Source organism: Ursus americanus, chromosome 21, assembly GCF_024610735.1.
Source record: "Ursus americanus isolate L20-20 chromosome 21, mUrsAme1.1.p, whole genome shotgun sequence".
In the NCBI taxonomy this organism is placed as follows: domain Eukaryota; kingdom Metazoa; phylum Chordata; class Mammalia; order Carnivora; family Ursidae; genus Ursus; species Ursus americanus.
In genome coordinates this window covers 51071178-51097085 of record NC_142147.1, presented here as the reverse complement: position 1 = coordinate 51097085, position 25908 = coordinate 51071178, and the positions used below count along the sequence as shown (strand labels likewise).

General features: G+C 51.7%; 1 protein-coding gene across 4 annotated transcripts in view; it reads left to right on the top strand.

The window, feature by feature from the left end:
• VRK3 (VRK serine/threonine kinase 3) overlaps positions 1–24900 on the top strand; it is a 32927-nt gene extending 8027 nt beyond the window's left edge. For 3 of the 4 annotated variants that reach the window (XM_045772205.2, XM_045772203.2, XM_045772206.2), the window contains exons 5-15: positions 768–1067; positions 6165–6226; positions 7779–7845; positions 8821–8905; positions 9350–9455; positions 10925–11017; positions 12695–12827; positions 14209–14329; positions 19978–20036; positions 21793–21941; positions 24529–24900. In XM_045772205.2, the coding sequence (XP_045628161.2) occupies positions 768–1067; positions 6165–6226; positions 7779–7845; positions 8821–8905; positions 9350–9455; positions 10925–11017; positions 12695–12827; positions 14209–14329; positions 19978–20036; positions 21793–21941 (1175 nt within the window). In that variant the 3' untranslated portion in view covers positions 24529–24900. The remainder of the gene's footprint in view (positions 1–767; positions 1068–6164; positions 6227–7778; positions 7846–8820; positions 8906–9349; positions 9456–10924; positions 11018–12694; positions 12828–14208; positions 14330–19977; positions 20037–21792; positions 21942–24528) is intronic. The other variant, XM_045772207.2, reaches the window with a different exon arrangement.
• Positions 24901–25908: the final 1008 nt, after the last annotated feature.

The window sequence follows — 25908 nt, the reverse complement described above, 5'->3', positions numbered from 1 at the left end:
GGGAACCAGGTAAGCTCATCTTCGTAGGCCTGGTGCCAGACAGCGAGCATGGGAGTCTTGAGGACTGTGTACCCATCTCCTTCCCAGGGGGCCTTTAGATCTAAAGTCACAGCTCTCAGTGCCTCCCCTCCATCCCTTGTTATCGTCCAGGCCCTTCTGCACTATTCTGTGCCTTAGGTGGATGGTGGATGGGAGGAATGGAGTAGGTAATATGCTTTCTTGAGTCCACGTCTCTCTCCTCACCGTGCCATCCCATACTCTTGCCAGCCTGGGAGCCCCTAAAGGGCAGGGTCTCTAACAAATTTCTGAACCTTCCTTATACTCAGCACAAGGCCAGGGCCTGTTTCAGGGTGTCTTTGGTTGAATGTCTAGAATGTCTTTTTTCCCCTTGGTAAACTTCTCCACATCCCACAAGACCCAACTCAAATGTCCCCTCCTCCAGGGAGCCTCTCTTGACTTCTCTAGGCCTTATCAGTCTCTTTCTCATATTCCTCTTTACTGCCCTGTTCCAGACTCAGTTCTGACCAGCTGTGTCCAGGTCAGACTTACCCACCAAATTAGGGGCTCCCAAGGGAAGGACCCAGGTCTGAGTCACGTCTGGATTTCCAGCTTTATCACACAAGGACCTGACTCATGAGAGGTCCCAGGAAGCGTGTGTTGAATGAGCAAATGAATAAATGAACAGTATGACAAGCGTTGTCCTATTACCCATCCAACTTTTCTCTCCCAGCTGCTGCTTTTTCTTTATTCTGACCATTCTCCTACAGGGTCCTGGAGCAGACCCCCAACCCCCAAAAGCAGCCCGCAGGCGACCAGGCGAAGCCCGCAGGCAACCAAGAGAAGCCCTCAGGTGACCAAGAGAAGCCCACAGGTGACCAAAAGAAGCCCTCAGGCAACCAAGAGAAGCCCACAGGCGACAAAGAGAAGCCCACAGACACTGAAGCGGAGCCGGGTGACTACCTCGCTTGAGGCTCTGCCCATAGGGACGCTGATGAGAGACAAGAGTGGGCGGCACTGGAAGCTGGGACCCCTCCAGACCAGGGACGACCAGGGCATTCTCTATGAAGGTACGCTGTCTGCAGGTGGGCAGGTGCGGGGCTGGGCCGGGGTGTCTTCGAGCCAGGGCAAGGGGAGGGGAACCCCTTTCTGAAAATGGAAATAGAAGCCATCTCCCAGCTGTGGACCTGCGTCTGGACAGCTTTCTCTTAGACTTGGGACAGCAGAGCTACTCACCTACGGGGCTGGGCAGGTAGAGCAAATGTGTGCAGGAATCCGAGAGTGAGCAGTTGGGAATGGTAGGGACTGTGGCCAACTGGAAAGCACATGCCCTGTGTAAAGAGGCACGCCCCACCTCCACGTTCATCATGGGGGAGTGCAGGCCCAGGGTGGCTGAATGATAAGGATGATGATGGGTGTTCTATCCTGCAGAGGTGGCATGGAGCCCCCTACCCCCAAAATTTGGTTTGAATGTTGAGAGTGGTGGTGGAGGATATGAAGGACTAATTACTTGCATAATTAAGGTTTCTGGAGGAAAGCAGGTCTGAACCCCCCTGAGGAGAGGAAGGAAAGGCGCCCTGTCTGGGTTTTTATTTGATTAAGGGGTGGGGCTGGGTTGAGGGTTCCCACTCGGGGGCCAGGGCCTCCCATGATTTGCATTTCCCACCTGCAGCAAAGGAGGGAGCCCCCCCCACCCCAGACTTGCTTATCAGCCTGTCCACATGGGGGGCCGGAGAGGAAAAGGCAGGACCTGGCTTCGAGGCTGGAGTTGTCAAACATTAAAAAAATGGAGTCAGACACCTTGTTACAATGAAGAAAAAGAGAACTGTGCTGGAAGTATAAGTATTAACCAACCTAAGGTTTGTCGAGTGCTTAATCAAGGCCACACCATGTTCTAAGCGCTTTGTGAGAGGTTTTGTCATTTTTCAATTGAGATAAAATTCACATAACATGAAATGGACGATTTTAAAGTCTGCGGTTCAGTGGGTTATAGTCCGTTCATGGTGCTGTGCAGCCGTCACCTGTATCTCGTTCTAGAACATTCCCATCACCCCCAAAGGAAGCCCTGTACCAAAGCACTCGCTCCCCATCCCCCTCTTCCCAGCCTCAGGCAACCGCTAATCTGCTCTCTTCCACTCTGGGTTTCTCTGTTGTGGATGGTTCAGGTTTTGCGTCTGTCTTCTTTCCCCCAGCACGTTGTTTTCAAGGTCCGTCCCCACCATAGCATGTGTCGAAACTTCATTCCGCATTGTGGCTGAGTAATACTCTTCAGTGTGTGTCTATCATGTTTGGTTTCTCCATTTACCAGTTGGTGGACGCGTGGATTATTTCCGCTTTGGGCCGTGATGACTGGTGCTGCCATGAACACGTTTTCATAGGGACACATTTTCACAGGGATGTGTGTTTGCTTTGTACTGCCTAACTCACGATGGACGCCCGCACTGTCACTGTCCCCATGTCCTAGAGGAGGGACATGAATCCCAGAGATGTTAATAATAGCCAGAGATCTGGCTCCAGAGATCTTCCAAGTTCGCAGGAAAAGCCAGAAACCTGGATTTTGATCGGAAATCTTTAATTTGGAAGTGCCACCTGGGCATGGGCCACTGTCGGGGCGGGGAGCAGGACTGGTAAGGGCTGTGGAGTGCCTTTTCATGTGTCCCGGGGCCACGTCACTCCCCGGGCACCTCGCCTTTCTCCTCCGCCAGTTTGCACCAGTCAAGAAGTGGTGCAGTTTTATGTCCTGTAGTTAAAAACAGTAAAATAACAACAGCAGCCAGAATTGGGATGTTTTAAAAAAAAGCTTTTATTTATTTATTTGAGAGAGAGAGCACAAGCAAGGGGAGTGGCAGGCAGAGGGAGAAGCAGACTCCCTGCTGAGCAGGGAGCCCGATGCGGGACTCGATCCCAGGACCCTGGGATCATGACCTGAGCTGAAGGCAGATGCTTAACAGACTGAGCCACCCAGGTGCCCCCAGAATTGCTTTTTTTTTTTTTTTTTTTTTACAGCCACTGACACTCCTGGCCCACTGTGTGCCCCGTCCTCAGTTCATCCCACCAATCAGCTCATCTTACTCCCTTATTCATACAGCCCTGTGAGTGGGCACTCTTTTTCTTGTCAGCTCCTGAGTTATGACATCATCCTCCCTGTCTCCCTGGAACAATTTGGGAGAACCACTAGACGCCACTAGAGAGACCACTGGATGCCAGTAGCACCCTTCCCCTCCCCCCATCATGACGACCAAAACTGTCTCCGGACACTGCTGGATGCCCACTGGGAGCAACTGAGACCCACAGAGTCAGGCCATCCCAAACATGCCTCCAGCTGTGGGGACACTCCAGCTTAACCGTCAGGTGGAAGCACTATGATTTTTTTTTTTAGATTTATTTATTTATTTTAGAGAGAGAGCACGTGCATGAGTGGGGGAGGAGCAGACGGAGTGGGAGAGAGGGAATTTCAAGCAGACTCCCCACTGAACGTGGAGCCCAAAGCGGGGCTCGACTCCACGACCCCAAGATCCCGACCTGAGCTGAAACCAAGAGTCAGACGCTCTGCCAACCGAGCCACCCAGGCGCCCCAGTGCTATGATTTTATTGATTTTATTAAGCACCTTTCAAACTGGGCCCACGACAAAGAGGTTGGGGCAGAGATGGGCGTGCCAGACGAAGGCAGGGCACAGGCAAAGATCTCCTGCCTCTGCTGGCAGCTAATTGTCTGACCTCATTCAGGTTCAAGCGATATCATGACCTTGTGCCTCAGTTTCCTCATCTGCAGAATGGGATGGTAATAGTACTGACCTTGAAGGGTCGTCGTTGGGAAAGTTACATGGGCGGAGCAATGCACCGGAAAGCAGCAAGCACCGTACAAGTGCTTCCTATCGCTGTTCTGGTCATGATGGATCCCAGAGGCTCCAGGTTCAACATCGCTCGTCTTCTGACAGTTGGAGGTTTCCACCTGCTCACCTGCTACGCCCTTGTCCCTTGTCGGCATTGGGAGCACATAGGGATTTTCCATGTATCAGGTCTGTATCAGACAGGGGTCTCCCTAAGTCCTAGAGTCTGGAGCCCTGGGTTGATAGCCAGGCTCTGCAGGAGCCATTGGCCAAGTCCGTTGCCCCTCCTGGGCCTCTGTTGGCTCCCCTCTATAATGGGAATTGCCCAGCTGGCTCCCCGGGCTATTGGCAGAGAAGCCCTTCGTAATCTGCAGAGTCGTGCAGGAGATCGTATTTATTTATTTATTTATTTTAAAGATTTTATTTATTTATTCAACAGAGATAGAGACAGCCAGCAAGAGAGGGAACACAGGGGGAGTGGGAGAGGAAGAAGCAGGCTCATAGCGGAGGAGCCTGATGTGGGGCTCTATCCCACAATGCCGGGATCACGCCCTGAGCCGAAGGCAGACACGCAACCGCTGTGCCACCCAGGCGCCCCAGGAGATCGTATTTAAATTGCTAGCACTTCCTGCCTGTTTCAGCACGTCAGGCATGTACCTGTCATCTGCCCGTGTGGGAGCTCTGTGAGCTGGGTTAGTATGCATGAGAGGTGCTACTGTCAGCTCCAGACACCTGTTGACGATCTCCCCAAGCCCCCTCTCGTAGCTGGAAAGGACCCCCTCTATACCCTTAGATCTGAGCCCTTCACACATTTTCCTCTTATTGGCTCGGCTCGGGTCACCCTTGGCCCTGAATCTGTAAACCCTGGGCTCCCACCCTGCTCCAGCTGGAGCTTCTTGAGAGCAAGGATGGCTTCTGGGTAACTTTCACCTCCCTGTCCCTCAGCTCAGCATCTTAGACAACACCAACCTGGATGATTAAGGGGTAGGAAAGCCGCGGGTATGGACTGCAGTGTTTCAGTTCATGGGCTCTGGAGGAGCGAGGCGGAGCCAGCTCTGCCCTTACTGCCTGTGGCCCTTGTGCTAATAATGATATTTTAAGAGCTGCCACACATTGAGCATTCCCTCCACAATCATCTCTTCCAGCAGGTGGCGCTAACGATGACCGCAACAGCAGTAATAATAACATCATAGTAGACTTTAAAGGGAAACATGCGTGTAAAGCCCACACTTGGCACGGGGTTTGTAACTGAACAGAATGGGACAAACATGCAAGGTGTTTACGAGGAAGAGGGGAAGAAGGAGGTGGGTGGTGGGTGTGGCCCAGCCATAGCCTCAGCTGGCCCTGTGGGGACTCTGGAGCAAAAGTGGTCTTTCAGCATGGTTCTGTGTCTGGCCAACACAGCTGGGCCTTTACATCCCCCTTGAAAACCTGTTGGATATGGGCCGCCCCGGGATTGCAGCTGAGGGGACCCCTGAGGGGCTGAAGGCTACCTGTGACAGCACTCCCCGGGTTGGGTAGGACTGGGGTGGGCCTGGGGCAACAAGTTCTTCCTCACAGGGGATCCGTATCCGTAATATGGTACTTGCCCATATGTGTAGACAATTGCAAATGGCTGGTGTGTTGGGGGTCCCCAGGACCACCCCCCAGGCTCAGTTATTCACAAAGAGGACCCACCCACAAGCCTCAGCACGTAGCTGTTCTCATGCCATGATTCATTACAGCAAAAGGACACAGAGCACAGGCAATGGGGGTGGGGGGAGACACATGAAGTCTGGGGGAGACCAGCACCGGCTTCCGAGAGTCCTCTCCCCGTGGGGTCACACAGGATGCACAAAGAGGTGTGACAGTATGTGTGAAATGTCATCTACCAGGGACAGTCCCGAGAGACTCAGAACCCAGGGTTTTTACTGGGAGCTGGTCACAGAGACGCACTCTGCCTGGAACGTACCAAAATTCTAGACTCCCAGAAGGAAAGCAGCTGTTCAGCATGATAGTTTGGGCACTGGGGGCCCCTCTTGTTATTCAAGAATGCTGGAACCCTCCTCAAACCCAGGTTACCAGACACTAGCCAAGGGCCAGCCTTGCAAGCAAGCCTTTCCAAGGTGAGCAGTTGGGCTTCTCATCGATAACCCTTTGTGTGTAGCTGAGTATTAACAAAGAAAAAAAAAAAGAACCTCTTTGAAAATAGGAAGGAAGGGGTCTTGAAAGCCAAGAATGCACTTGAACCTGATGGAACCAGAGAAGCAGAAGTGCTGCTCATTCCTGGGAAGTTTGGGGACCATGACTCTCGCCTTCCCTGTAGATGATAACTTGGCTCGTTTTGTTCACCCGCAGCTGAGGCTCTCTCCTCCTTCGCCTGCAAGTCAAGTCAGAAACAAACGTTCTCACTTAAACTTGTGAGTATCCCCAGGGGCGGTGCCAAGAGGGGAGGGCCTGGGCTAGGACACCACCAACCTCCAGGCCCCTCTGAGGGCTGGTGCAGGCAGGAGGGCTCACCCTTGGCCTGCAGGGGGCATTGGGACCTTGGGCCAGGCACATCTCCCTCCAGCCTCAGGTTCTTTATCACAGGGGGCTCCGGAAGCTGCAGCAAGGTCCACCCCGCACCCTGGTTTGGGTGCTGTCTAGCTGTGCAGTCTGGGAAGGTGCCCTCCTGGGTCCAAGTTTCCTCATCTGTGCGAGGGAGCCGCTAACACCCACACTGTTGTGACCCACTTGCCTGTCTGTCTCATAGCATGTATTTCTTGAGCACCCACTCTATATCACTGTGCTGGGTGTTGGGGTCCGTCAGACAGGCAATCAGGTAGGGTCCCTGCACAGAGGAGTCATGAAATCACACACAACCTTAGGACACAGGAAACACGCACTCGAGGGCAGCCAAATGGGAAAACCAACCAAGAAAGTGAGAGCAACCCGCCAGGCAAGTCGCATCCCTCAGCATAGAGGAAGAGCCTAATAAAAGCGTATGGTCCTGGTTAGTAGCCTCATCCTTATCCCTGAGAGCCAGACTTACAGGTGACTTTTATTTTCTTCCCTTCATTTATTCAGATTTTCTCACCCCTGAAACACCGGGGCAGCCAGTCCCGGTGCCCTCCCATGGCCCTAGATGGAGGCTGTGTGAGTGGGCTCTGGAGCCAGGCTCACAGATGAGTGATAGCACCTGCTTGTTGAGAGCCTGTTCTGAAAAAATATAAATTAATAATTAAGAGAGAGAGAGAGAGAGCCGTTTCTATGCCCAGCCCTGGGCTGAGTGTCACAGGCAAGCCTGGGAGGTAGTTACTTTGTTCCCCCCATTTAACAGATGAGGCAATGCGGACTTGATCACTTGCCCAGGGGCACCCAGTGTGCAATTTGCTTTGTTCACTGCTGTATCTCCAATGCCAATGGAATACTCAGAATGTACTAGGTGCTTTGTAAAAAGAAGGAATGAATGGCAGAGCTGAGATTTGAACCTAGCTCTCTTTAATCCTATGCTCTTGAGAAGCCAGCTGTACCTGTCCTGTATAACCTCCATTTCATGGGCTGAGATGGCTGCCCCAGCTCCTGCCATCTCCTCTGCATTCCAGCCAGCTGGAACAGAAGAGGAAAGGGAGAGGCTGCCCAGCCCTTTGAGGGCACAACCTTTTAAAGTCTCCCACATCTCATCTGCTTACATCTCTGTAGGCCAGAAGTTGGTCACAGAGTCATTCCTCGCTGCAAGGGAGGCTGGGAAATGTAATTTTTAGCCAAAGGCCACATGTCTAGGAAAACTCATGGATCCTATCATAAAAGAAGAAGAATCTGGGCAGCAGGAGATCACATGTTCACATGCAGCACCCTAGGGAATTTGGTTCTGATGTGGGGGTCATGGCGATGGTTGCTGGCATTAACCGGGGGTGATGCACCGCCAGTAATGACCTTGTCTAAGAGCTTCCGCTGTGACAGCCTTCTCCCCCTGCCGTTCCCGACTAGGATGCCAAGGATGGGCGCTTGTTCAACGAGCAGAACTTCTTCCAGCGGGCTGCCAAGCCTTTGCAAGGTATTCTGCAGGGAGATGGGCAAAGGGGGAGAGAGTTGGGGCTACTAGCTTGGTCAGAACAGCTAGCTTCCCCCTGAAGGGGTGGGAAAGGTGGGGATGACATTACAGGTCCAGATGTGCCCCATCACCCGTCAGCCCTCAGGCCTCAGAGGACAGACAGCATGTGCCGAGGCTGGCCCTGCCAGCTCTGGAGAGCCAGGTGTTCAGTTTTCAGGACCGCAAGGCAGTTGCTAAACGGTCACTATTTAAAATCAATTATATCAACTTACAATCAAATATATTATGTTAAGAACAATAACAAATATTCAAATACTCCAAACTCATCACTTCCTGATTGTTCGTCTAGGTACATAGCAGCCGACAGGCCAGGAGCGCAGACCTCATCATCCTTTGCTCGCATCCATTGTATCTGCTTGGTGAAAATACCATATGATGGCGTGCCGCGTCTCTTCCAGCTCCACATTCCGTGATCTCAGATCCGTGGCCTGAGATGGGCCGTGGTGGGAAGTGTTTACGCCACAAAAATTGGCAAATACAACCAGTCAGGGCTATTTTTCCCTGGACAGCCAGTCGTTAAACTTTCATCAGCACGCCACTGGCTCTGTACCATCCAACAGAGATCCCGGAAGATGGGCAGACCTCTAGTTGATGCCACGACAGTTGAGACATTCCCTGATCTTACTAATGATACATGTGAATTCAGAGGTCACTCTTTTTTCCTTGTCCCTTCCACGCCAGATCTGTGTATGCTTTCAGCCGGGCTCACCCCTGTCCCCTGCAGATGCAGGTTATAGTCAGAGGCCAGCAACGCGCCCCCTGCCCCCACCCCACTGTCACCCGCCCACAGAGGTCTGACAGTCTGGCCTGGGCTCAGGCACTCTCTGCTTCTGCCCTGAGAACGGGCCGTGGGCCCCGGAACGGGGCGGGGAGGGGGGGAGATGTGGCTCTGACGTCTCGCTCCCCTGTCTCCCACAGTGAACAAGTGGAAGAAGCTGAACGCGATCCCCCTACTGGCCATCCCCACCTGCGTCGGTTTTGGCATTCACCAGGACAAGTACAGGTGAGTGACTTCGCTTGCTGGCCACCTTGCTGGTCCCCCCCCCCCTTTTTTTTTAAGGATTTTATTTATTTGACAGAGAGAGCACAAGTAGGGGGAACAGCAGGGAGAGGGAGAAGCAGGCTCCCCCCTGAGCAGGGAGCCCGACATGGGGCTCCATCCCAGGACCTGGGATCATGACCCCAGCGGAAGGCAGACGCTTAACTACTGAACCACCCAGGCGCCCCCCGGTGGTCCCTTTCTTTCTCTCTGTGTCATGTGCCCGGGACCCTGGAGCCAGTATGTGGCTTCCTTCTCCCCAGCTTTGACCCTAACAATCAGGATCCCTTGATCTTGCCCAGGACTGGGACCTTATAGCCACCCAGCCAGAGTCCAGCCTCGGTCGTCTATATTCTGCCCCCTCCCCTGGTCATCTCTCCCCCATCCTGGGATACTTCTGTCTTCCAGGTTCTTGGTGTTTCCCATGCTGGGGAGGAGCCTTCAGTCGGCCCTGGATGACAGCCCAAGGCATGTAATGTCGGTGAAGTGCGTGTTCCAGATGGCCTGCCGGCTGGTATGTACCTAGAAGCTGCTGGCTCCCATCCGGCGGATGGTGCACTGGATCCTAGATTATCAGTTGGCTTGTTCATTGACACATTCAGCCCATGCCTCCCTCTGCTGGACACTGCGGGCTAGCGCTTGACCAGAACAGGCCATTAGAACCAGAGTGATAAGCATTCCCATGTGGGAGTTGTAGGAAGGGGCCCCAGCGTCAAAATGATGGGCTCCGTTGGGCTTCCTGGTGGAGGTTGTTTCTAAGCCACGAGTGGCCGAGTAGTGGGAGTGGAGGAGATACATGGGGAGAATGTTCTAGGCCAAGGGTACAGCTTAGGCAAAGGTGTATATGGGAGAGGGAGCATAAGGCATTTGTTCATTGATATATTCCCTCGTCCATCCATCCTTTCATAAAATATTTATCAGGTCGCTTCTGGGTGTCAGACACTGTCCCAGGGGCTGGGAGTAACAGAGACATGGTTTTTATGTCTAGTGGAAGAGGATGATATTAAAGCAGCAGTTTCACAAGCTGTGAAAGTACTCTAAATAGAAATGTCCCTCTACTATGATGGAGGATCTGAGGACCCAATTTAAATTGCTGGAGAGCTGGGAGTGGCCAGGGAATGACCTACTAGGTGTGCCCTGAAGGTCTCTGTGCTGACATGGGGGGGGGGGGGTAAGGTAGGGTTGGCACAAAGAGGTCAATAGTGACCAGTCACATAGAACACCAAGCTGAGGACTCTGTCCTGAGGGCACTGGGGAGCCACGGGAGGGTTGGGAACAGAGGGAAGGCAGGGTCAGCTCTGGGTACAGAAGGACCCCATGGGGCACATGGCGATGGACTGGAGGGTGTGATAAGGAGGCCAGGTGAGGTTGGCATGAGAGGATAGGCCTGAGGAGATGGGCTGTGGGGACAGAGAGTTTGTAGAACAAGCAGAATCTCCTGGACAGGTTAGCCTTGGGGTCAAGGTGGGCTTGGGGATATAGTCAGGCTGTAACTAACACCCAGGCAGTTCAGTGTATGAGTCTAGAGCTCAGTGGAGAAGTCAGCGAGGGATAAGAAATACAAATTGCTTAACTAAACATACTTCTGAGAAATGGGAAGTCTTTGATGTATGTGGGTGTTGGGTTTTGCTTTTTTGGTTTGGGGGGCGGGGGAGGCATGGCAATAAGGAGCCAACATCTTCCCCTCCTGAGTTTGCAGTCAACTGAGAAATAGGTAAAAGAGATAGATGGAAAACCAATATTACCTTTAATGCTGATTTTTCAAAAACCTAATGAGAAGATGTGCATAGGTATGTCATCAGAGCGGGCTTCCTGATGCCTCACTCAGAATTACTCAGTCTTAAACACCCTTCCCCCCTCCAATCACAAGTAGTGCCTCCTGGCCCCAGGCTTTACTGTGGAGTTTCCTTCACCGGGCTTCGCCTCAGAGCCTCTTTGTGTTCGTCACGCTGCTCATGGTGATGGCTTGCTTTCTTCCCCCAGCTGGATGCCCTGGAGTTCCTCCATGAGAATGAGTATGTCCATGGAAATGTGACAGCTGAGAACATCTTTGTGAATCCAGAGGACCTGAGCCAGGTAATAGCCAGGTCCCCTCCACCCTAGGGGCTCTCTGGGCTCAGGATCTCATCTGCCTCAAAACCTCCATGTATCTCACAGTGCTTGCTGCAGACAAAGAATTGCCATTCGTCATATGTAAAGGGCTCCTTTGAATAAATAAGAAGAGATAAGCAACTTAGTAAAAAAATGGACAAAGGTTAGGAAAAGCAGTTCATAGAAAAAGAAATCCACAGGTTAGTTAAATACGTGAAAAGATGTTCAGCCTCCCTAAACAATGTCAGTTATCATAGAAATGAAAAATTAACACTTCCTGTTTTAGGGGTGGACAAAAGCTAAAAGAATGGTATCTCTTGCTGATAAGAATGGAAGGAAACATGCTGTTGCAAGTGTGAATTGGCCAACCGTTCTGGAAGGTCGTTTGGATACAGGAGTCAAAACTGTAAATGCATACGTGTTTTTGATCCACCAGTTCCTCTTTTAGGAATGTGTCCTATCTGTATATTCACAGGACTGTGCAAAGATAAATGTACAAAATGTTTCTGACAGCATTGATTGTAATAGTCAGGTGGGGAAACCTTAAGGATACACTCCGGGTAGAGTACTGATTAAGTAACATTTTAAAGTAAATTCTAATTACTTTTTCAGTTGCAAATGACAGAAACTCAACTTAACATGGCTTTAAAAAAAAAGTGTTTAAGGGGATATTGCAAATTATTGGCCCATTGAGTGGAAAATTCAGAGCTTCATTGGTTTCAGGCATGGCTGAACTTGGTCTGTCTGGTTCCAAATTTTAATGCCTAGAACCACTATTAAAGTGCAGGGGTCTCACTCATTTATGGAACATAAGAGGTAGGAAGATCGGTAGGAGAAGAAAGGGAAGAAGAAAGGGGGTAAACAGAAAGGGGAATGAACCATGAGAGACTGTGGACTCTGGGAAACAAACTGAGGGCTTTGGCGGGGGGGAATGGGATAGGCTGGTGATGGGTATTAAGGAGGGCATGTATTGCATGGTGCACTAGGTGTTATACGCAAGTAATGAATCATGGAACTTTACATCAAAAACTAGGGATATACTGTATGGTGACTAACATAATAATAAATAAATGAACGAACAAATGAAAGAAAGAAAGTAAGTAAGTAAGTGCAGGGGTGGGGCACCTGGGTGGCACAGTCGGTTAAGCATCCGACTCTTGGTTTTGGCTCAGGTCATGATCTCAGGGTCGTGAGCTCAGCGAGGAGTCTGCTAAAGTTTCTCTCTCCCTCTGCCCCTCCCCACTCTCTCCCTCTCTAAATCAATCGATCAACCAATCTTCAAAAAAATAAAATAGGGACACCTGGGTGGCTCAGTCAATTAAGCGTCTGCCTTCGGATCAGATCATGATCCTAGGGTCCTGGGATCAAGCCCCTCATTGGGCTCCCTGCTCATTGAGGAGCCTGCTTCTCCCTCTCCCTCTGCTGTTCCCCCTGCTTGTGCTCTCCCACTCTCTCTGTCAAATAAATAAAATCTTAAAAAAAGAAAAGAAATGATTATTAGCAGTTACTTCTGAGTGGTGGGTTTGGGTTCTTTTCACTTCACACCCTTCTGTACTGCTTGGCATTCAGTTGTTTCAAATTGCAGCCATGATTGAAATCTCCGACTCTAGACTCCAAGCTCCTAACCTCCAAACGATATGGCTTCTCCCCATGTCCACACAGGTGATGCTGGCAGGCTACGGTTTTGCCTTCCGCTATGCCCCCGACGGCAGACACGTGGCCTACGTGGAAGGCAGCAGGAGCCCACATGAGGGGGATCTCGAGTTCATTAGCCTTGACCTGCACAGGGGATGTGGTAAGAGTCCAGAGAAGGTATTCAGGACCATGGAGGCATGCTTCTCATACAAGGGCAGCTCTAGGTTTTCTTTCTCTTTCTTTTTTTTTTTTTTTTTAAAGATTTTATCTATTTATTTGAGATTGAGAGAGAGCACAAGAGCAGGGTGAGGGGCAGAAGGAGAAGCAGACTCCCCACTGAGCAGGTAGCCCGGTGCAGGGCTTGATCCTGAGACTCCAGGATCATGACCTGAGCCAAAGGTGGACACTTAACTGACTGAGCCACCCAGGTACCCCAGCTCTAGGTTTTCATAGCCGCAGACAGCAGGTGGCCAGACATAGGAATCACGCTAAGGGAGCTAGAACAGGGATTCAGAACCATGGATAGCCTGCATTAGGGAGTTGTAGGGTAGCCATTCAGCACCAAGGACAGCAAGCAGCTGAACATAAGGCGGTTCCACAGGTCCAGGGGTCAGATTCAAGAACTGGTTTAGACTTGGAACTCTTTGGGTTGCCCAAGAGTCATTCAGGAGAGGCTGTCAAGGAGAAAACTAGCTATCCATGTCTGGAGCAAAGGAGTAAGTCTGGACAGAGACCCACATACCAGCAGTATCTCAGGAGCTGTCAGCTGAAGCCCTGGGGGAGGAATGAGATTACCCAAGAAAAGTGTACAGAGTAAGAAGAGAGTACTTTGAGGAGAAGATTCCTTGAGGAAGTCTGAGGCTCTTTTTCCCAAATCCCTTGATGTCATGGCCATCCACTTGCCTACCTGTGTCTTCCCACTGGACTGAGCTCCCCCAAGAGAGGGGTGGTGCCTGTGTCTGAAGCATCGAGGGGCAGAAGGTCTGGCATAGTCAACTCTCAGTGCTTGTTATATGCTTACATGAATTGTTGAAATCATGCTGTTTAAGAAGCATAAAAAAATAAAATTCCACAGTCTCCATTATCCTCTATTGAGTCTGGGTTGGGTGCCCATCCTTCTGGGCTCCCTCATTCCCTGTTCTGCCACCCCTGTAGCTCAGGTAATCCCACACCTTACTGTGTCTCCATTAGACTGTCAAGGTCAGGGAGCCAACCAAACTTTTGCCTGGGATTTAAGAACGTGGGATGGGGCCTGGTACACAGCTCTGAGGTCCCACTGAATGAATGAGTGCATGAATGACAGACAAGTATATGCAAGAGTAAGCTAGTGAAAGCAGGATGTAGAGACAGCTGAGAGAGTGAATGAGAGTAATTGAGAGACTCACAAGAGCACAAGAGCAGGCAAATGAAAAGTAAAGGAACAGACAAGATCCTATGTGCTTGGGTGGTTGAGTGCATTGAGTCAGAGAGAGAAAGGAAGAGGATGTGTCAGTGGGTGGAGCATTCGGACTGAGCTGTCACCTCTTGCCTTCCCTCCCCAGGGCCCTCCCGCCGCAGTGACCTTGAGACCCTGGGCTACTGTTTGTTGAAGTGGCTGTACGGGTTCCTGCCGTGGACAAAGTGCCTTCCCAACATCGAGGCTATCATGAAGCTGAAACAGAAGTGAGTCTGGGGGTCAGCAGAACTCAGCACTGGCCCGGAGCCCCCAAAGGTGGGGCAGAAGCTCAGAACCCAGCAGGGAACAGAAAGGAGGGGGAGGCGGCGTCCAACAGAGCCAAGGCCTCTGCAGTTCGCAGGCATGTCCTGTAGCATCCATTCCAGCAGACAGGTGTGGGCTCTGGAGTCATGCTGCCTGGGGTTAGACTGCGACCCCATGACTGCAGTGTGTTGGGTGGGCAGCCTAATAACCTCCACAAGCCTCGTGTTGTCCCTGGGATGAGATCTTATTAGCACCTACCTCAGGGCCTGTGGAAGGATTCAGGGGAGTCAGGTACACAGCACTCAGCACAGAGCCTGACCTGCAGAAAATACAGTGCACAGGACACCATGACTCATTTATTCCTTCACAGACAAGTGGGCAGCCCAAGCAGTTAGGCCTGGGCCCTGCTTCAGCATGTGGCAACACCGGCCACCCATGTCCACACTTCCTTTCTCTGCCGTCTGGTTGTAAAACCACTAGATCCTGCTGGTTCTCTTTTAGACATTCAGCACCAAGGACAGCAGGGGGGGGGGAGGCGAGGAATGCGGAGAGACATTCAGTACCAAGGACAGCGGGCAGCAGGGCTGGGAGGGATGTGCGCACAGGCACTTTGGACTTCAGCACCAAGGACAGTGCAAAGTTGGACACAGGTTGGGGTTCAAAATCTGCTGTAGCCTGGGTGGCGGGGTGAGAGTTGCCTAGGAGTCATCCAGGAAGGCCCATCTAGGAGATGATTGACCATCCATGTCTGAAGTGCAGGAGTGAAGTCTAAACAGAGACTCAGACCTCATTGCTATCTCAGGAGTTGTCAGCCGAGGCCCTGGGAGAAAATGGGATTATCCAGGGAAGGTGTGCCGGGTGGGAAGAGGGGAAACTCCAGGGAACAGCATGGAGTCCCATGTGCTTCTCAGTTATCTGTGTGCCGTGTTGCTGGTTCATGCTGAGCCTCTCTCTTGTTCTATTTTTTCCCTTTTATAACCCCCCACCATCTTCTCTCAACCACGGACACCCACTCAAACGTACTAAATATATGTTCTACTGATGCGTTTGCTTAAGTGTATCTGTATCCTTAACCTGTGTGGTGGTGGCGGCACTGTGTGTGTTTGACCTGCATAAATACTATTCTGCTCTAAATCTCATCTGTTTCTGGCGTTTTTCACTCAGCACCGTGTTCTTAGACTTTAACCGCATCATTACACATGCATCAAGTTTACTGCTTCTGACTCCTGCTTTTCAATGAGTTGTACAGACATGTCTGTGACCTTGAACAATCTATGATGAGTGTATTTAATTTGCATAAATGGTACTGAGCTATAAATTTCATTCTGTTTCTTGCTTCTTTTCACTTAGTGCTATATTTTCTAACTTTAGCTACGTTGCTAGTTCACTGCCTCCAAATAGTGCTCCTGAATTTGTTTGGATGTATCTGGATCCTTGAAAAATCAGTGATGTTGCTGTTCGGTGTGTATTTGATTGGCACAAATGGTACTATGCCCTGAATCTCATCCCCCTTCAGATTTCTGCTCAATCACTCCCCAGGTGAGGGCTTCAGGTTTCCTGCTTGTGGGGCTCAGAGGAGGGGACCTGCCCCCATCACACTGGCCTACTCATAATGACCTAGTTGAGGCCAGCGTTTATCATATGCTTGTCTGTGCCAGGCACTGCGCCCAGTGCTTCCTATGTCATTCTCGGAACAACTCTGAGGTAAATGCTCCTATGACTGAGGCACAGAGAGCGTAGGAAATCAGCCCAGGTCACACAGCTACTAAGGAGAGGTGCTTAGGCTCACAGCCAGGCCATTCAACTCCAGAGAAGTCTCTCTCACCTGGAAGCCATGTGGGAAGCTTATCACAGATGGATTGGTGGCACTCGGATGCAGCCTTCCTTCACTCATCAGTTACTTATTGAGCACCTTCTGTGTACCACACTCTGCTCTAGTCCCTGGGGATACAGGAATAACTGAGATAAACATCCCTGCCGTCTGGGATCTCCTATCCTAGTGGTGGTGACAGACAGTAAAGAGACAAAGAGTGGAACACAGAGCATTTCGCAGGCCAGACTGGTTGGGACCATATGGGTCAGAGCCCTGGGTACCCACCAGGGGGACTGTCAGGGTAGGAGCACGCACCGCTCCTTTAGATTTAATGGCCCGGGCAGGTCTCATGGCAATGGTGACAGGTGAGTCGCCTCCAGAAGGGCAGTGAGGCAAGGAGGATGTCTCACTTTGGCGCTGATTGACCTCTCTGCAAAGGAGGGAGAGACAGAGAGAGAGCTCCTGGGCTCCAAGCCTTCCACAGGCAGCCTCTGCCTCAGAACCTGCCAGAACATGAGCCCATTGCCCTATTTTCTTGGAATTTATCCTTGTACTTCCTTTCTAGTTTTCTAGTAGCTCTCCATTTTCGAAACGAAGCCAGGTGAAAACGAGTCACAGAATTGGTAACAGCGGCAGTAGGAGTGTTCGGCCCAACTGCTAAAGCATTAAATGTTCCCAAAGCCTGTGAACAGCTCCTTCATGCGCTTCTCTTGTGTTAAGGACAAAGCTGAGCTGCTCTTCCGAGGAGATCCCAAATCACGGTGGCTCAAACGAGGTAGATGTTTACTGCCCTCTTGGGAACAGAGCCGCGACCCCTTCAATGTGCATATATCTTCCTGTGGGGCAGCTCTGCTGCCACCGGCTCTCGTTTCTTTTGAAGGGCAGGACTGGGTATGACACGCTTCTCTTGGTCACTTGGCCACCCCAAGCTACAGTGGGGGCTAGGAAACGTCTCCAGCCTGGGGCTGCTGACCCTTGAGATTCTGCCCTTAAAGGGGAGAAGTGACAGTGGACAGCAGGTAGAGACCCCTCCACGGTGCCACCTTCAGGCAGATTTCTGTGCGGGCAGGGACCGCATTGTCTCTCCCCATCGCTCTTGCTCACAGCACAGCATTTGGCACATGGTGGGTGCTCACGAAATAGCTGCAGAATGAATGAACAAGGAAAGCACGTGCGAGCCTTCTTTCACAGGCCCGGGCTTCAGTGTGGACCCACGGGTCAGGCAGGTGCGGCCCCAGCCTTGGGGAGTTCCCAGGCTGCAAGGAGACGCCTGGGCAGGAAGCAGGCGCTGCCCATGAGGGTGGAGGCAGCCCTAGGAGCATCATGGGAGCAGCAGGAAGGCAGGTTGCCTGGCCTCAGGTCACTGGGTGCCTTTACCCAAGCATTCATCCAGAACCTGTTTCCCGAGGGCATCTATGTGCCAGTCCCTGTGCCAGGAGATGCCGGAGACCCAGATGGGAATCAGCTGAGGGCACCACTGGTCATCAGTGAAATCACCCATGGAGGCTCCACTGGGTTGAATCCTCCTTCCACTACTTCCTCTAACTCCTCAGAGCAGCCCCATCCCCCTCTTCACAACTCTGCCGCCTTCCGATTCATGGGAGATCATCAGTGAGTGGGATGTGGTTTCCTAAGAGGCTCTGCACTCACCGAATTAGTGCAGAGTAAGATAGGTCCTAGTAATAATTTTAAAATAGATGACTTAAGTGTGACTAACAATTCATTCCCTGAGCCCCAGATCCCAACCACAGCCAAAGAGGGAAGGTCAGAAACATCAAGACGCTGCACAGGGGGATAGTGCTGGTGGTCATGGGCTCATTATAGAACCCCCACCCGGCCTCAGTCCCAAGACCTGAAGCAGTAACACAAAGCACCACGAGGGGGCGACGTTGCCACATGCACATTTTCTGGAACCCTAACTTGTCCTCTAGGGTGTCTTCCTGGTGTGCATGGCCTTTTTCCATTCATTCAACATTTATTCGTTTTTTGCACTTTCTAGTTCATGATGGAATAAATGAATAAAAGAAACAGGAGAGACATTTTGATTCTCCAAGGCTTTCTGGTGTGCAAATCCCCTCTGGGAAAGCCCAGGTGCTGGTAGGATTTGGTCCCTGGTCTTAAGGCTGCAGGCTGGGCAGGGAGGTCCCCCAGACACGACAGCCAGTGGTAGAGTTGCTTGTATGATTTATGGCATGTGAGGGGCACAGCTCTTTGGTGCCATCGCTCAGCCATTCGCCACACATACCCTGAGGCTGCGGGAAGGATGAGGGTCAGACCTGCCTGGCCCTTCCCATGTCTTTGGCAGTTGCCTTAGGACATCCATGGGCTACGCCCACAGTGCCCAGGCATTCAGGAAGGATCTTCATTCTCTGTCTGGAGGGGTTGGGGGAGGCTTGCAGGAGACCAGCCCTTGAGCAGTGTGCAGAAGGGAGAGCAGCCACCTGCTGGGGGCCAAGATGGGGGAAGACTGTCCAGGGCAGAGGGAACAGTATTGCCAAGGCCGAGAGACGTGGGTAATGCTTGACCTAGTTAGGGGACCAGAAGGGGCTTGATGTGGCCAGAGCATGAGATCAGAGGAGGAAGTCAGAGAGACAAAACCAGAGGGACTGGCAGTCCTGCATGCTTGGGGTTTTCCACCAGGGCACTGGGGAGTCCCCTGACGGCCGGGAGCAGGAAGGGGCAGAGTCAGTTCTGGGCATAAGAAGTCTGTAGTGCCATGTGGGGGGTGCACAGGAAGCTGGGGAGGAGACTGAGGTCCAGGGAGAGAGGATGAGGCCTGAACTGGACAGAGAGGATGGGTCAGAGCGGGTTGTGGAGCAGCAGGGTGGAGCGGAGCTTGGGGACTTCTGGGCTGCGGTTTGGGGAGACAAGGACAGCACCCAAGCACTGTGTGGCTAGTGGGGAGCCAAGCCAGTGGTCCAGGCCAGAGAAGATAAACAGTGAGCTGGGACTGTGAGGATGGAGCAAAGGAAGCGGATGAATTTCTATTTTTCTTGAGTGGTACAAGAGGGTGTGTGTGTGTGTGCACGCGCGCGCGCGTGTGTGTGTGTGTGTACAAATACGTGCATGCATTTATAAAGAGGAAGATAGTCCTCATGATTCACAGGTTCCGTATTTGTGAATTTCCCTGTTCACTGCCTCAGAAGCAGTACTCACAGTGCTTTCCAGATCATTCTCAGACATACACAAAGTAGAGAAAATTTTGAGTTGTCCAATGCACACAATCCCAGCTGAGGTCAAAAAAGGCAATGCTCTGCCTTCTCATTTTGAATCTCGCCCTATAAACAACGGTCCTTTATGTGGTCCATTTAATGCCACACTTTCCAGATTTTTGTGCTTTTCGTTGACGATTTTGCCGTTTAAAATGGTCCCACCCATGGTGCTGAAGAGCTGTCTAGTGTTCCGAAGGTGTAAGAAGGCTGGGATGTGCCTTGCAGAGAAAATACTTGTGTTAGGTGGGCGTCCTGCAGGCGCGAGTTTGGGTGCTGCCAGCTGTGAGCGCGATGTGAAGAAATCAACAATATAGTAAACAAGGTATCTTTAAACACAAACACACACAAGACAAAGTTAAGTAGGGATCAGCTGAAGCCACAGTGAAAACATTGTAACCAGAACCTGGCAGGCACCTGATGCTCTTTCCCCTAAAAGCATTCACTGATTGGGTGTTGGCAGCCCCCAGCTACAGGGCATAACTACCGCAAACAACAGGAGTCTACGGTACATCTGCTAGACATTCTGCTGTAAAAGTTTGCTCTCCCTTCCCTAAAAGACCTCTTGCCTACACCTCTGTCCTGTCAGGTTTCTTGACAACCCGGAGACCCTCGTGGGACACTGCAGTCGCTGGATCTGTCCCTCAGGTATGTCCTGAAGGGGGACGGAACATTTGGGGGCCGTGGTGGGGACAGGTGGCTTGGGTCCATCCTGGCCTTGCCTCTCCAAATTTCATATGCATCTGTGCCCATTCTAGAAAAACTGAAATCTTCTCCCGCAAAATTCACAAGTGTCTCAAGAACAACACACACGCACGTACACAACCGCACACACAATGTTACATTTCTCTATGAACATTTCTTGGGGATAGCCATACAGGCCATGGCCTGCCAGGAGATTCTTCTCCTGGTCCCTCAGGGCAGGGGGATGCATGCTGATGCCGCCATCCGGTGGCTCGACTGGGGTGGGCTCATTCGGCGCTCCTCTCTCCCATCTGGCGATTGGTGCTGGCTTGTCACTGGCAGGTCTGGGAGGCCTCAGCTCTGGGCTTCTTCTCAAAGCTCTGTCAGAGCAGCTTTCCAAGAGGACACAGGGGGAAGCTACAGAGCAGGGGAGTCCCAGAACATCACTCTGCCCCATTCAAGCAAGTCACAAGGCCAACCCAGACTCAGCAGGTGGCCAAGTAGCTCCGCCTCGTGATGGAGAAGCGGCAGACGTTGCACAGGGACATGGCGCAGAGATGGGAGGAGCTCAACCTCCGCGATCTGCTGCCTGGGCTTCCTCTGTGTGTGAAACAAACACAGACAAATACACGCACTCCTGGTCTTGTCTTACAGAAGCCTTGTTTTTACAAAACTTTTTTTTTTAAGGTTTTACTTATTTATTGCAGGGGGAAGGGCACGAGCAGGGGGGAGCAGCAGAGGTAGAGGGAGAAGCAGACTGTCGGCTGAGCGGGGAGCCCAACACGGGGCTCGATCTCAGGACCCTGGAATCATGACCTGAGCCAAAGGCAGACGCTTCACCGACTGGCCAGCTGGGTGCCCTGCTGCATGATTTTTGGAAACAAGTGAACTAAGAATTGTTTTACATTATGAAATAGGTGAGGGAAGGGGCGCCTGGGTGGCTCAGTCTGTTGAGCCTCTGACTTGGCTCAGGTCATGATCTCAGGGTCCTGGGCCACAGCCCTGGGGGGGGATGCCATACTCAGTGGGGAGTCTACTCCCTCTCCCTCTGCTGCTCCCCCTGCTTATGCACTCTCTCTCTCTGTCTCTCAAATAAATAAAATCTTTAAAAAAATCAGTAGCTGAGGGAAAAAAAGAACATTTCGTGGTACATGAAACTTGTCTAAAATCAGCCTGCAGCGCCCATAAACAGACCTGTCTTGCCTCACTCACAGCCGTGCTCACCAGCTTACGTGTCATCTGTGGCTGCTTCTGTGCTACACAGACACACAAACACACACACACACACACACACACACACACACACACACACACACACAAAGCCAAAACTGTTCACCTCTGGCACTTCACAGTGAAAGCTTGCTAACCCCTGTTTTAGAGATAACACCCTAAACGTTTATAGGGAACATGATATAATTAGCTGGGATTTGCTTAGGGAGGAAGTGGCGGGGGTTTCAATGAACGAGATTGACTGTGAGCTGGTAGTTGTTGAAACTGGGTGATGGGTATACTCGTGCTGGTGATACCACTCTATCGTACATATGTTTGGTGTTTAAAAAAGAAAATTTTTTTTTTAATCTAAGTGCCTGAGGCAGTTCCAGGCACAGAGGAAGCACTGAGCAAATGGGCATCATGGCAGAGACTGGGCACAGCCCCCCAGGCTCTGGCTTGCAGGGGTCCCACTCAGGCCTCTCTCGTGGTGGGGGTGTCTTGACTACAGAGACCCTGCAGGAGTACATGAAGGTGGTGATGAGCCTTGAGTATGACGAGAAACCTCCCTACACCATGCTAAGGAACAATCTAGAAGCCCTGCTGCAGGACCTGCGGGTGTCAGCCTATGACCCTGTGGACCTCCAGATGGTTCCATAGGTGGGTTCCGGTGCAAGGAGTTCGTGAGTCTGAACCCACCCCCCCCCATGCCCTCAACCCTGCTTCCCAGACGCCATTTACTCCAGGGTCAACTTCCCAGGTAGATTCTGGATATTTCCATTGGGTTCTTGAACCTTCTAGCCCTCGAGAATGGCAAGTAGCTTGAGGCTGACTCAAATTGGCTTTAAGGAAAAGGGGGATTGATTGACTCTTGTAGCAAGAAACTTCCAAGGGAGAAGCTTTAGGCATGACTGGATTCAGGGCCAGGAAGATAGAATCAAGATGCCACTGTTCTCTCCATCTTTCTTTCTTCATCCCTCTGTTTCTGTAACCCTCTATCCATTCATCCATCCACCTGTAGCCTCTGCTTTCCTTTGGGGTTGGCTCCCCAACCCTCTGTCCCCCACCCCAACCACAAAACTCGCTGGCTCTGTGCCCAGCTCCACACCCAGCTCTTCCCTGTCCGCGCAGGAGGGCACGACCTTGTTTGTGGTGGCACCATTCTCCCCGTGGGTTGGAAGGATACTCTTCATAACCAGCGGCTGCGCATTTGCTTGGTTTCCCGGGTGTTCGTGTTACAAGCATCGTTACCTTGAACACCTGTGTGCACGGGCCTCATTCGTCTGTCCCCATGTGTCTGTGGAAGGGCTTCTTATTTTGTTTTGTTTTGTTTTAAAGATTTTATTTATTTATTTGACAGAGAAAGAGAGAGCACAAGCCAGGGGAGCGGCGGGCAGAGAGAGAGGGAGAAGCAGGCTCCCCGCTGAGCAAGGAGCCCCATGCGGGACTCGATCCCAGGACCTTGAGTTCATGACCTGAGCTGAAGGCAGTCGCTTAACCAACTGAGCCACCCAGGTGCCCCTGGGCTTCTTATTTTGAAAGAGAGAACTGGCTTGCTCTCTGTCGGAGCCGTGTACCTATCTACGCTCCCTTGAGCTCCTGGGAGGGTGTGCAGGAATTTGGGGGAGGTCAAAACTACCTAAACTAAGTTCACTCGCCAGTTCATTTCGGCAAGATTGCATGGACGTGTTCTGAAGCGAAGCTTCCCCGATGCCCTCGTCCGTCCACGGAGTTGTGATTTCTGTCTTCATGGCTGGCTGGAATCAGAGCTCAGTGTTTGTCTAAGTCAGGGCTTCTCAGATGGAGGCCATGCTGCCCCCAGGGGATGTCTGGAGACACCTTTGGTTGTCACAACTGGGGAAAGGGTGCTGCTGGCATCGAGTGGGTGGAGACTGGGGACACCACTCCACACTCCACCACCCACAGCCGGCCGCCACCACAGACACTCTCCGAAAGTGAAGGGGTGACCCTCTCCACCCACACAGCTTGCCCGCCACCTGTCTCCAGCTCAGCAGACAGCTGTCCAGGAGACCGCCTGCCCCTCCACCCCCCGCCCCACACCCCTCATCCACTCACCCTGTCCCTCCGGGCGCTTGCCAGCCTCCCTGGTCCATCTCCTCCAGGTCTCTGCCTCCTCCCTTCTCCCGGGATCTCCCTGGGGGTGGCTAAGGGCAGCGCAGGCACTTGTCATAGTCGCCTACTGGTGGTGAGCTCCATGAGCGTGGGGTGACCTCTGTCTGGCTCATGTCTGCAGCCCCACCTGCCCCTCGCTGGCCAGATGCACAGACTCCAGTCTTCATATCGGGGCTTCCCGGTCCTGCAGCGCCTTCCTGTCCACCCGGTGCAATGGAAATTTTATTTTAGTTTATTTTTAAAGATTTTATTTATGGATGCCTGGGTGGCTCAGTTGGTTAAGCTCTGCCTTTGGCTCAGGCCATGATCCCAGGGTCCTGGGATTGAGCCCTGTGCAGAGGCCCCTGCTCAGCAAGGAGCCTGTTTCTCCCTCTCCCTCTGCCCCTCCCCTTGCTTGTGCTCGCTCTCTCGCTCTCTCCCTCTCTCTCTCTCTCTGACAATAAATAAATAAAATCTTAAAAAAAAAAAACTCAACCTAACTACCTCTTTCAGACCTCTTTGGGTCTGAAACTGAGTAAGTCCACTCAGTGGCAGATTTGTGCCACAGTTAGGAACTTAATGAGGAGATGCTATTCAAAGAGCCTGATGACCCTGGAGTAACTGGAAGATCATCCCACCATGCTTTACGGCAGCTCCTTGCCTTGACCTGCGAGGCTGACCTCCCCTCCTCCCTTCACCCCACCCATCCACTCTGTGCCAGCCGCACTGTCCTCCTCCCCTCAGATTCTAAACCAGGCCAAGCTTGATGCCACCTCAGGACCTTTGCACTTGCCATTCCCTCAGTCTGGAACGTTTTTTCCCCTTCATCTTTGAATGACTGGTTCCTTCTCATTATTGACTTTCAGACCTGAGCCTTCCCTGACTGCCCCAGGGAGGCACCTTCCTACCCCCTCTCATCACATCACCTGTTTTCCACATGCCCGGCCCCCTTCTGGAGGGAAGTCCATGTTCAATGTGTAGCGTCTCTACCCCCTCTTCCGAATCATAAACCCAGCAAAGGTTCTTGTTCATGGTAGTATCAGCTGTCTCTAGAAAGTGCCTGTCACACGGTAGGGGCTTCATGGGTGCTCCTTGAATGAATAGGACACTAACAGCCATTTTTATTGTCTTCCAGAACTTTTGACTTGAGGTTTGAAGTCGAAAAAAAACAAAACAAGAAATGTGACTCAAGGCCTGCTGTAGTATCATAGATACGCTTCTAGAAAGATTCCTTGAATGTGCATACCTGCTGCTGCTTTAAGCAACACTCATTCAGTATCTTGGTTGGCATCAGGGAACCCGGCACTTAGGCTCCAGATAATGTGAACTCCTCCGTTTGACTGTCCCGTCCTTTCAGCCATCATCTCCCACCAGCCACTGGGGTTGTAGACAGAGAAGACCCCTGAACCCGTGGTAAAGGGTGAGCCAGCCCCCTCAGTGGGGACCCTTCCTGCTACTCTTGGCAACTTTACGCTTTGGTAATAAATTGTTTCATTGGAGATGGAGAGTTGAGTGTCTGCAAAAGGAGTTTCTTTTGGAAAAGTTTACCTTCTTTTTTTCTCCATCTATTCATCCCTTCAACCTTTCACCCATCTATCCAAAGTTTCATGCAGATACCCATCCATCCATCCATCCATCCATCCATCCATCCATCCATCTTTCTATCTATCCATCCATCCATCCGTCCATCCATGCAACAATCATCTATCTTTCTATTCATCCATCCATCCATCCATCCATCTTTCTATCCATCCATCCATCCGTCCATCCATGCAACGATCATCTATCTTTCTATTCATCCTTCCATCCATCCATCCATCCATCCATCCATCCATCCATCCATCCTTCTATCCATCCATCCATCCATCCGTCCATCCATGCAACGATCATCTATCTTTCTATTCATCCAGCCAGCCAGCCAGCCAGCCAGCCAGCCATTTAGCCATCCAATCCATCAGCCAGCCACATATCAATCCATCCATTTATCCACCCAGTCGTTCCATCTATCCATCCATCCTTCCATATACTTTTCCATCATCTACCCTCCCACCCACCTTTCATCCTCTCATCCATCTGCTCATTCTCCCATCCATGTACTCTTCCTCTTCCATACGCGTATCCTTCCTTATATGAGACAAATATTCAGCAGGCATATCTTGAATGTGTGCTGCGTGGCACTCAGCGTGCCGCATGGAGGATCCCGATGAACTAGACACGCTGAGGCCCTTGAGCTCATGGAGCCTCCAGTCGAGTGGAAGAAGGCGTTAAATGAGATGACTTTTGGAGAAAAGGCACAGTGCTGTGATGGAGACCAAGGGGCCCAGGGAGGGGAAGCGCCTTTGCAGAGAGCCTGGAGAGAGATGGTGGAGGAGCAGGCACCGCCCCCCACCCCGGGAGCGTGAGGCCTGGGCAGTGGCCATGGCTGGAGGAAGGGGGAGCCTGCGGAGAGATTTCGGAGGCAGCCCAACCAGCAGCGTGTGGCCAGTGACAAGAGTGGAAGGGATTCTGAACGGAG